Source organism: Drosophila bipectinata, chromosome 2R, assembly GCF_030179905.1.
Source record: "Drosophila bipectinata strain 14024-0381.07 chromosome 2R, DbipHiC1v2, whole genome shotgun sequence".
NCBI lineage: Eukaryota > Metazoa > Arthropoda > Insecta > Diptera > Drosophilidae > Drosophila > Drosophila bipectinata.
Window position 1 is genome coordinate 17,514,785 of NC_091737.1, and position 10,612 is coordinate 17,525,396.

General features: G+C 45.1%; 6 protein-coding genes across 15 annotated transcripts in view; 3 read left to right on the forward strand and 3 right to left on the reverse strand.

Moving 5' to 3' along the window:
• The window catches only part of Mef2 (myocyte enhancer factor 2), a 31,966-nt gene extending 29,850 nt beyond the window's left edge, over positions 1–2,116 (reverse strand). For 3 of the 10 annotated variants that reach the window (XM_070278265.1, XM_070278264.1, XM_070278256.1), the window contains exon 1: positions 1,498–2,114. The gene's annotated coding sequence lies outside the window, so the exon portion shown is untranslated. Of the gene's footprint in view, positions 1–1,497 lie in introns of all 10 variants that reach the window. The other 7 variants (XM_070278261.1, XM_070278259.1, XM_070278258.1 and 4 more) reach the window with 4 other exon arrangements.
• Positions 2,117–2,228: 112 nt separating this feature from the next.
• Positions 2,229–2,795, reverse strand: Pdrg1 (Pdrg1 prefoldin-like subunit). The gene is made up of 2 exons (XM_017241134.3): positions 2,483–2,795; positions 2,229–2,431 (listed from the first exon to the last, which is right to left on the reverse strand). The coding sequence occupies exons 1-2, from the start codon at positions 2,712–2,714 to the stop codon at positions 2,265–2,267; spliced, it is 399 nt and encodes a 132-aa protein (XP_017096623.2). The 5' UTR covers positions 2,715–2,795; the 3' UTR covers positions 2,229–2,264.
• A 165-nt stretch (positions 2,796–2,960) lies between these two features.
• Pal1 (Peptidyl-alpha-hydroxyglycine-alpha-amidating lyase 1) lies at positions 2,961–7,446 on the forward strand. Its single transcript, XM_017241120.3, has 6 exons — positions 2,961–3,194; positions 3,422–3,584; positions 3,641–3,881; positions 4,109–4,608; positions 4,670–5,110; positions 5,602–7,446. Exons 1-6 carry the CDS (start codon positions 3,033–3,035, stop codon positions 5,769–5,771), a joined length of 1,677 nt encoding a protein of 558 aa, XP_017096609.2. The 5' UTR covers positions 2,961–3,032; the 3' UTR covers positions 5,772–7,446.
• LOC108125099 (prenylated Rab acceptor protein 1) lies at positions 6,077–7,235 on the reverse strand. Its single transcript, XM_017241132.3, has 3 exons — positions 6,918–7,235; positions 6,652–6,858; positions 6,077–6,584 (listed from the first exon to the last, which is right to left on the reverse strand). The coding sequence occupies exons 1-3, from the start codon at positions 6,998–7,000 to the stop codon at positions 6,293–6,295; spliced, it is 582 nt and encodes a 193-aa protein (XP_017096621.1). The 5' UTR covers positions 7,001–7,235; the 3' UTR covers positions 6,077–6,292.
• eIF3j (eukaryotic translation initiation factor 3 subunit j) lies at positions 7,330–9,039 on the forward strand. Its single transcript, XM_017241131.3, has 6 exons — positions 7,330–7,489; positions 7,630–7,721; positions 7,864–7,977; positions 8,034–8,325; positions 8,389–8,525; positions 8,589–9,039. The coding sequence occupies exons 1-6, from the start codon at positions 7,474–7,476 to the stop codon at positions 8,649–8,651; spliced, it is 714 nt and encodes a 237-aa protein (XP_017096620.1). The 5' UTR covers positions 7,330–7,473; the 3' UTR covers positions 8,652–9,039.
• Positions 9,040–9,111: 72 nt separating this feature from the next.
• Positions 9,112–10,612, forward strand: LOC108125097 (WD repeat-containing protein 89). Its single transcript, XM_017241130.3, has 3 exons — positions 9,112–9,257; positions 9,310–10,273; positions 10,333–10,612. The coding sequence occupies exons 1-3, from the start codon at positions 9,227–9,229 to the stop codon at positions 10,571–10,573; spliced, it is 1,236 nt and encodes a 411-aa protein (XP_017096619.2). The 5' UTR covers positions 9,112–9,226; the 3' UTR covers positions 10,574–10,612.

The window sequence follows — 10,612 nt, forward strand, 5'->3', positions numbered from 1 at the left end:
TGTTTGCTCACTCTGCGCGCCTCTCTCCCGCTCCCTCTCCGCCCCAGCGCTCGCTCTCCGGTCAGCCGACGAATCAGCTGTCTGATTTAAAGCAAATTCATTTAATATTATTTAACAATTAGGCAAACAAACGATTGTGCCAAGAAAGAGCGCCTCCTCCCGGGGTGGTGGCACGAAAACAGATGTATGGAAAATTTTCGATCTCGTCTTTGGCGCAAAAAAAAAAAAAGGAGTAGATGGGGAGGCAAGTCACAAGTACAATGCAACTGCATAGCTGCCACCATTGTTGCTACCTGGTGCCTGCAACGTGTTTGAAATTTCAAAAATGCAATTTTCAATCCAGTAAGGCGGAACCAGCAAGGATCGCTGTAGCCCCACCGAACACGGTAGTACCCTGTCAGTATAATAAGGTATCTGTGAGATACATATTAAGTAGCCACCATGTCGTATGCGTAATACCCTGTTATAGGGAAGAAACAAGCGCAGCGCTGCACTTGCAACTGCCAAACGGCCCCAAACCGGACTCGACTGGACACTCACACCAATAAAGAGGCACACTCCCAAGCTCACACACACACACACACTAGACAACAAGCAACCGAGTCTAGTTGAGCATTTTAAACGACAACGGAGCGACAAGCCATAATTAATCAGGCTTGGCCGGTAATATTTTAACTAAAACGAAAATTCCTCAACCGTAGAAGTGAATTTTCAATCTGCAGGACTTATACCGGCAAGCCCCAATCGCCATTTTACCAATTTGCTCTTATCAACTTGGTTCGAAAACAGTTCTGCATAGTTTTCGAAACTGAAATGCATTTCTTCGCCAATAGCTGCGTTCCAATTGGCTGAGTCAGTCCCCAAGACTTCCTACCCCACAAAAAAATAACTAAAAATCAATCAAATAGTTGGAAACTTGTTTTTTCCACCTCAACATTAATTCACATATTTTTACAAATTATATTAAAGCTTATGGTTAAGCTTACTGGACACACACACAAACATAAACAGAATTTCTAAATTTTTTTGTTTTCTTCAAAAAAAAACTTGTTTGTTTTGTATTTATTTGCCTTTCGTTTGTTGTGCCGTGGCTTGTAAGATTATTAAGCAAGTGTATTACGGCATAAAACATGACTACTTTCCTCTAGTCGGACTAGTGATGGTGGGCTTAGAAGGACATTAAGGGGAACCCCAAGATGATAAATACATGAGCGTGATTTAATATATTAAGTTCTTAAAACGTAATGTGTAATTAGAGTTACATGAATATAAACAATTAGAATAAATTAATAAAAGCTATTTAGATGGGTTTTTCTAGGTTCTCTGTGGTTTAACCCCTAGAGGGCCGGAAGAAGGTATAACGACAAAAAAAAACCTAGCTTATTTAACCAACAATTCAATGAGCGGTTTTCCCTTGCAACAAACTAACCAAAAGTTGCATCAATCGATGTTGCAGCGAAAAGCTAAAGGAAAACAGAATGGCTGAATTCAACTTACCGCGCACAAGTTCAAGGCCAAGTCTCCGTCTCCGAGAGCCTCTCTCGCTCGCTCTTGGCTTTTTGTGGCGCTCTGCGCACTTGTTGTTGTTACTTTTAGAAAAGAACTTTCGTTTTCTGGCTTTGGCTTCAGACTGCAAGCGGTGGGCGGTCGAAGAGTGGGCGCCCCAAGTGGCCCATATGCACTATGCAATTTGGCGGTTATTTTCCCCTCGAAATTTTTGGTTTTCAAATTTCTCGAATTTGTGTTGTTATTGTTCGCTAAACAGGAGCGACTTTTGTTAATTAATTAACAACACTCTCGCACACGCGGCACACACACTTTCATGACGCGAACGCGCCCCGAGATAAGCAAAGGCAATTTATTTGCACTAAACTTTACTTTTGCGCGGGGAGCGCGATGGGGCTGGTGGGGGAGGGGCCAGTGGGAGAAGAGAACTCACCACACACAATCACGCAACCGATGTTAGCGCACGTTTTCGCCACATGTGAAAATCTTCAGCGATCTCGAGATTTTCCAATAATTCCCGATTCAGTCAGAGTCTGGGTTTCGAAATAAGTTATGTCTGATTGGAAGTCTGTTTAATGGGACAACGAGACAAACGAACGGGCACGGACCAGTGTTGTCAACGTACTAATCATATCGATGTATCGATAGGTTCCATATGGATTGTCTGGAATTTTACCCCGTCAAACTATTTTGGTCACACTGCCCGCCAAGAAAAACAATGGTTTAAAAACAATAATGCCTAATGATATTTAAACATTCTACAGTAGTGGAAGATTAGCTTTTAGGGCATCAAACTCCTTTCGATCAAGTGGCTTCAGGTGCGTGCCAGAAAAGGGTGACTTGAACTCTATGTCACGGTGTTTGTTGACGAGCACTTTTTGGTCCGAGTATATCATACTGATTTGCTGCTCAACCTGCTGCTGATCTGAAATATATGAAAGTTAGTGGAATTCAAAACCAAGGGGAACGTGCTTACCTTTCTTTAGGAGCTCTAATGCCTTTACTTTTTGCATCTTAACCAACATGGACCCAATTGTTATCCAGACCTTTTCTTCCTGGGACTTTTCCATAAGACGCAGGGCCTCCCTCGTTTCCTGGCGCCTTTTATCCATGACCGTCAACTCATGCTTGTTGGCCAAGATCTTGTCCGCCAACTCCTCTGTTTTGGTAATTACTTCGATGCTTTTGTCAAGCTCTGTTTGCGACATGTTTACAATTCGTGAATTCGGGAAGTAAACAAAAACGTCTGAAGTCTGACTCGAAAATGTACTAACGCGTGCCGCTCAGCTGTGCAGCCAGAGGCGTAGACAAAGTAATAAATATAATTACCTCTAGAATCAAGAAATAAATATATTTAAAGCTTTATTTATTACTTAAGAAAACACTTGCTTCAAAAATACTTTTAAAAAGAAATCGAACTAAAATTTATTTCGACCCCTTGGAAAGTCAAACATCTACGACCCTGAGCACATATCATTCAACAGCCAGTCGTCGCGTCATAAATCGTAGCTCTCGGCCAGACCGATATGTTTGTTTATTCAATTGCAGCCGAACAAGCATTCCATAGAGCTCGTACGACGATGTTTTCCACCAAGACCAAAAGCAAGGACCCCGCTGCCCTGGGAATCTCCTGTTGCTTGCTCCTCCTCGTTTTCTTCCTCCTGGAGGCACAGCCAGCGGCGTCACAGGTAAGACACCTTTCAAATTTGGCATCCATCTGGATGCCTGGAAGACGTACTACGTGGAGGCAATTTGCATTAAAAATTGACTTCCTCATATTCCAAGCCGAAATCAAGTTTTTGTATTGATTTTGCAGAGAAGGTCTGTTGGCCTCTTGTGTGTGTGTTCGGTGCTCCGTGGCAGATTTTCATCTATGTATGCCTGGCTAATATAATTTTTGCAATCTTTTTTCCAGACTCAAAGTTCGGTGCGTTATCTACAGAATGCCAACGACAACGTAAACAGCAACAGCATGCAGCAGATGCTAAAGGGAGCGGGCGCCACCCCGGTCAATTGGCCCCAGCCGCCCAAGCAGGCCATTCCCGACGTTAAGACTGAACTAGCCAAACTAAATACAAGTGAGTTTCCATCTTAAACTAAACTGAGCTGTAATACTATATTAATGCCTTTCCAGCGTATGTCTACCAGAATGCCTGGCCGGCAAATGAAGTGAAACTGGGAGCTGTGACAGCCGTAAGCTTCGACAAGGCTGGAAACGTTGTCATTTTCCACAGAGTGGACCGTATCTGGGGACAGGAAACATTCGACAACAGGAACCAGTACATGGAGAAGTTTCGTGGTCCCATCAGGGAAAGCACCATCCTTGGACTGGAACCAGAAACAGGAAAGCTTCAATACGATTGGGGCAAGAACTTGTAAGCCATTTGTTTTCTTAAGAACTTCAAAGTCTACAATAAGCAACCAAGTCGCAGTTGTGTTTATTTGTTTAGCGACATTTGACACGATTATTTTATTGGCTAATATTTATTCATAAGAAACTTGCACTGTTTATTCTTAGTGTCTGAATGGCAATTAGATGAACTAAAAGCCCTTCTCCGATATGATCTTTAAAACTCCAAATCTGCATTTTAATCCACTTCAGCTTTTACATGCCTCACGGCCTGACTGTGGATCCTGAGGACAACGTTTGGGTAACGGACGTGGCCATGCATCAGGTGTTCAAGTTTCCACCCCGCGGTGCAGGCGGTAAGCCACTGCTCACCCTTGGCGTCACCTTCCAGCCCGGCATAGGCAAGAAGTTCTGCAAGCCCACATCCGTAGCAGTCCTGGAAAATGGTGACTTTTTCGTGGCAGATGGTTACTGCAATGCCCGCATACTGAAGTACTCGCGGGCAGGTGAGCTGATCCTCACCTGGGGTCAGAACTCGTTCGCTGGTGTTTCCTATGATGTTGCGCCGCAAAACTATTTCGCCATTCCACATGCCCTCACCCTGGTGCCGGAGCAGCAGCTGCTGTGTGCCGCTGATCGGGAGAACGGGCGGGTTCAGTGTTTCTACTCCACCAATGGAAAATTCCACTCGCAGTATCACAACCCACTGATTGGCGACCGTCTCTTCAGCATGGCGTACACTCCAGCAGAAGGTAATATCTTACTTTTGGCCTCGCATTCTAGTTCTATATTTAATCATGTTCCGATTTATAGGAGGCCAACTTGTCATCGTCAATGGACCCACCGCCGAACTAGGAATCCATCCTGAGCACTACAATGAAGTTCATGGCTTCGTCCTCAGCATGGGCAGCAAACAGGTGGTGTCCAAGTTTGGACCAAACAACATGGAGTTCCAAAATCCGCACGACGTCGCCGTCACTACCGACGGAAAAGAAATCTACGTGGCTGAGCTGAATCCTGCTCGCATTCACAAATTCGTGCACAAGTCCCTGGCGAAGCCCATGTCTTTGTCGGCCACCAAGCACTCTAGCAGCATAACTACCGATCTCAGCGAGTCCAGTGCATTGGATGCATCAACGCCACACACGGGGCACCATCCCAGCGGAAAGGCCATTCTGGTGTCTTCGCTCATGCTGATCTTCGCCGGATCCACCTTCGCACTGGCACTGTTCTTCGCCCAGCGCCGGAAACGAGGTAATCAGGCGGTCACATCTGCGCCGCCCACCGATCTGGTCTACCGGCAGTTGACTGCATCCAACCAGAGCCTGTGCTAATCCTGAGAAAACCATTATTCGATCACTCATTTCCTGTGTTGTGTTGCGTTCACATATACATGTATTTTTTGCAGTAGCACCTGTACGCATAATTATATTTTGTATGGTTTATTTTTAAGTTGACTCTCGAATCTCTTTCCGTCCACATTCCATATTTTTTGTAAGTCGCATTCCGTGTACATACTGTATGATTTGTAACTAAATTAAAATGTGCTTTGTATTCAATTAAAATATTGTATCTTTAGAACATTTTACGTTTGTCTTTAATTATATTTAAATTATTCTGATTTCGTTTCCTGTTTTGTTCCGCAGGTCATTGCATGAACTTTCTAAAGGACTTGTACATGTCGTGAATGTGACGTTTATACCCGAATCTTTTAAACTAATCATAGCTTCGTGTTGTACTCCTAGGTTGCAATCCGTTTGGCGGTAGGAGTCGACGCCATGCATGGGAAAAGAGTGACGGCTTTAAGCTCGGAGGACTGCTCGACCGGGATCGTAACGGATTCGAGAAGCTAGACACCCAGGCTAGCGACGAGGAACAAGAAACGACAACGTTGGCGAGCGCCCAGTTTGCCTAGAATGGGATTTGGACCAAGACTTACGCAAGCTATTGAAGCATTCCTAGCTCAAACTACCCGTACCTCACTGAACTACTGACTAAGTTAAGTCCTGCTCGAGTCAGGACATTACTTTTATACTTTTACAATGTTTTTTATTGTGTACTCTCTTGACGATTGGGCAGAGCAGCTGAATCCAGCCGGCCTCTCTTTAATTGTGTGATGATTCTTGTGTATTATTCTAATTTAAAGCTACTTAAATTACTTTTATGCCAAATATGTATTGTCAAATGCGGGGATTGGGCCTTCAGATTGAAAACGGAATATAGTCTAATGCATTTTTCACATCCCTTTGATTTTTTTATTCAATGTCAGAGCTTGTTAGATCTAAACTAAAATTCGTTATAATTATGTGTGTAATCTGATATTGCAAATGTTATTGACTAATAAGGCCCCATTTGGCGAATACCTCTGCCCCCATCTTGCTTTCGATTGTCAAAATCGCTTCAAGATCTTTGAGATTCTGATCGACCTTGAGATTGTCACACAACCTCCGCCAGGAATCCTTCATTCTCTTCCGTCACAATGGCATCGATGTTGTAAAAGATCGCGTGCATGAATATGACAAAGCAGGAGGCTCCCAACGTCCAAAACAGCACCGAACCGGCACCCACCAGAAAGAGAATTGGCGCCGTAGCCAGATTAAGGGCTATGATCTGCTGACTGGGCGTCAGCGTCTGGCCCATAATGGTGTAGTTGGTGTTGCGCGAACGCAGCTTATGGCAACCAATCGCGGCGGCGATAATAACCAGCAAGATAAGCGGCGCTGTGATGCTAAAAGCGATTAAAAAGAAGGATTAGATGCCATTTGGAAAGACTCAAGACTAGACCATCTACTTACAGGCAGTAGATCATCAGCACAAAGAATATGAAGACGTAGTTTGACTGGAAGTAGGACAAGTTTCGCAGGACCCGGTTGTTCAGGCGCTGCATGCTGACGGCCGACTTAAAGTTGTTAATGTTGAAGAAGACGCTCCATGGCCGCAGCGAGTTTCGCACCAATTGGATCACCTCCATCGGAGACGGCAAGTTGGACAGGGAGGGCAAGCTGCATGGGATACACAACTGGATTAAAAAAAGAATCTGTGATATTAGACTGACACCCACCTTTGCAGACCCATCGGTAATCGGCCACCCGAAGGAGGTTGTCCCTGCATGTTTCCGGACATATTCCCAACGGGATGGGCCATTGTGTTGCGCTCGTATCAACCTCCGATCAACGACACGTATCCCAACTCCTTGGATGAGCGGTCTGTGTTTGAAATGTTTGGACGGAGCTAAGGCTTGCTGGCAACGAGGCTGGGTGGCCGATATGCTGGTGGGGCACACAACGATGTCGATGTGGCTTTCAAAGATTTACTCTTAATTTGTATGACATTGTATATATTTTTGTTTGAAATGAAATTTGATGTGGCATATGAAGCAGAGTGTGCCTACCGCGTTTTATACCGATTGTGCCTGCCCCGTTTATGACAATCTGGTCACATCGCCCAGACTTCCAGGGCTGGAAGTCATTGTAAAACCTCCATCCCTAGTCTAATGGAAATCGGCTCGTGTAGATTTTGATTTGGAAAAATCACCAAATTGCGTGGAAAAGCACAAATTGCTGGTCAAACTACAAAGCACAACACTAACAGATACAGATACCAACAAACTTGCAGCTATGGCCGATGATTGGGGTGAGTGGCGAGGACGATCCGATGCGTCATCTGTGGCGGACAATAAACGTGGTCGCCATGCCATCAACCTTGGTGGTATTTTTAGCCATTTCTAACCGTATTCGAAACGTTTATTTCATGACCATTTCGTGATGTGGCAGAATCCGCAGCGGACAGCGAAGTAGTTATACGGCCGAATGCCACCAATAACATAAACAAGTGGGAGGGAGAGGACGATGACGAGGACGTCAAGGTGGGTACCACAACTCATAACGATAAGACGGATTCCAGTCAAGAAACTTGTTTTCTGGTGGCTTACTTTCCCCTTTGTTTATGCATTGTACACGTGTTCACTTTTACTTTTTCTCTAATTTTGGTTTGTTTGGAATCCGCAGGAGAGCTGGGAGGACGAGGAGGAGAAGAAGGACGAAGAGAAGCCCACAAAAGCAGATGTGCCAGCCAAAACAAAGCCAAACAAGGCGCTGAAAGCCAAATTGGAGGAACAAGCGGTAAGCTTGAGGAATCCTACCTAAAAGATTACATACTTATTTCCATTCACATGCAGAGGCTCGAAGAGGAGGAAGAGGCGAAACGATTGGCCAACCTCACGCCCGAGGAGAAGCTGGCCGAGAAGCTGCGCCTCCAGAAAATACAGGAGGAATCTGACCTGAAACACGCCCTGGACGCATTCGGGGTAACGAGTACAGGCAGTGGTGGCCTGGATGCCTTCAATCCGGAAAGCAAAGAGGAGTTCAAGGAGTTCGGAGCAGCCCTCAGCTGGAAGATCGGCCAGTATAAGGAGTCACCGCACTTTCCCCAGTTTGTTGAGGATCTGGTGCGAGGTCTCTGCGTGAATTGTGAGTGTCTAATCTCATCTGCCTAACCGTTTCATGCTAATCTGATTCGATCTTCCTATCAAGTGAGTGCCACTGACATCAAGAAGGTCAAGATTAACGTGGAGACTCTCCACTCTGAAAAGCTCAAAATGGAGAAGGCGAATGCCAAGAAACCCGCTGGCAAGGGCAAGGGCAAGGCGACACTGCGTACAGAAAACGATGTGAGTTTCGAAAGGATTTTCATACAGTTTCTAGTAATATAACCTGACTTTATGCTTTTGCAGGACATTGATGGTTATCAAAAGTATGGCAATGACTTCACCGACGACTACGACGACTTTATGTGAATAAGATTAACCTACGTTTTACCCCCGCATGTATCTAATTATTGAACACATAGTTGCTTGTTGAAGAGTTCTTGTTAGAGATGATGCTGAGCAGGAATTTGAATCCTTTGTTGAATATATAGTAGAAGAACCTTTATAAATATGTATATTGAACTATATATGTATACATAACCTTACTGAACACATCCAGAGTCAAGTCAGGCAATCAGGAAACCTCAACGAACAATTTCGAACACGCAAATCCAACCGGCAATGGAATATTTAGGTACATTACTATGAAACAATTTAAATTATGGCTAACAATCTGAATACTTGTATTCGGATTGGCTTCTTGTGAAATTCACTTTTTGTATAAAGGAATTAAACTACATTGCGATATTAAACAGTATATTTTGTGTTATTAATTATAAATTAAAATTATGGAAGGGTTTTTTGAATGGTTCTCCCAACAGAGTTGGCTTGAAATATACCCTAGCCGTAAAACAGCTAACCTTATATATGGCCAAAGTGCCATCTCTATCACACGTGCAGCCGCAGAGGGCCTACAGATATTTTCATTCATCTCTAGATTCGCGATGACTGAAAGGTTCAACAAATACTGCGAAGGTGAGTTGGAAACCTTGGACTTGGATTCTTAACTGATCCTCCAATATCCCAGAGGCTGCGTCCGCGGATCTGCCCAGCTCAGAGGATGAGGAAGACATCGAGGACGACGACACCTGTAGCGCCCAACAACTGGCCAGAGAGTTCCGGAATTTTAGGCCCAAAGATGAATCGGGAGTCTCACTACAACGGGACTATGTCCTCTGCCTGGATGCAGACAGGGGATTCAGCAGGATTGCGGCAGGCTTGTCCAGCTCCGCCGTGCACATATTCAACTTGGATGCGAACGGAGGTGGGCGTCTTGAAAAGTTCTGCTTCCTACCGCCCTCGGACTCGAAGTCCAGCATCTGTGGCGTGAGGTTCCTCGATGAGGGACCGGACAACGTACTCGTTGGCAGTACGAACGGTTATGTGCTCCTATACGACCTGCGAGTGAAGGGAGAGCAGGCGCGATTCCGCCACACACAGAATGACAAAGGCCAGTTGCCGGTTTCAAAGTCGATAACCTGCTTCGATCGGAATGCCAATGGAAGGATAGTCTGCAGCGGCACAGAGCAGCACATGAGTAACGTCCACCTGCTGTTCTTCGATGTGCGCGAGCGCAGCTTCATGGGCGCCTACAATGAAAGTCACGAGGACGACATTACCTCACTGCGGTTTCACGATCGCAATCCGGATCTTTTGGTTACCGGAAGCATTGACGGATTGGTCAACTTGTTCGATGTAAAGGAGTCCGATGAAGACGAGGCTCTCCTGAACACCATCAACACGGAGAGCAGCGTGGGGCGACTCCAGTGGCACCGGAATGTCTACGAGAAGGACATGGTTTCCTGCATCACGCATCAGCACGAGTTTAAGATGTACGAGTGCCAGGAGGGCGATGAAGTGTTCTCGTTGGAGAGATTGTACATCACAGCTGCCATAAGGCGGAAGAATCCTTCCAACTGTACTCCGATTAATGCCCACAACCAGGAGGATGGAGGCCTATTCCTTCTGGCGGGCACAAATTTCAACAAAGGGTGAGTTAATACAGCCTTAGCCCTTTCTCAAGAAGCTCCTACTTATAATTATTTTACAGAGAGGTCCTGCGATCCTTTAATGTAACCTCCAAAACTAAATTGGAGCCCTTGGCCAACTATCTGGGAAACAAGCAGATCGTGAGGGATAGTGTATTTGATGCCAAGCGGGGACTGCTGGTGACAGGCGGCGAGAGTGGCATTGTCACCGTTTGGGCGGAACAGGATTCGTCAGAAGCCAGTGGAAGTGAAAAGTTAAAGGTTAAGGCGGGAAAGAAAAATCATAAAAAGACGCCGTATTAAGAAGTTTTTTATGTACGAGTATTTTATATAATAAATAAA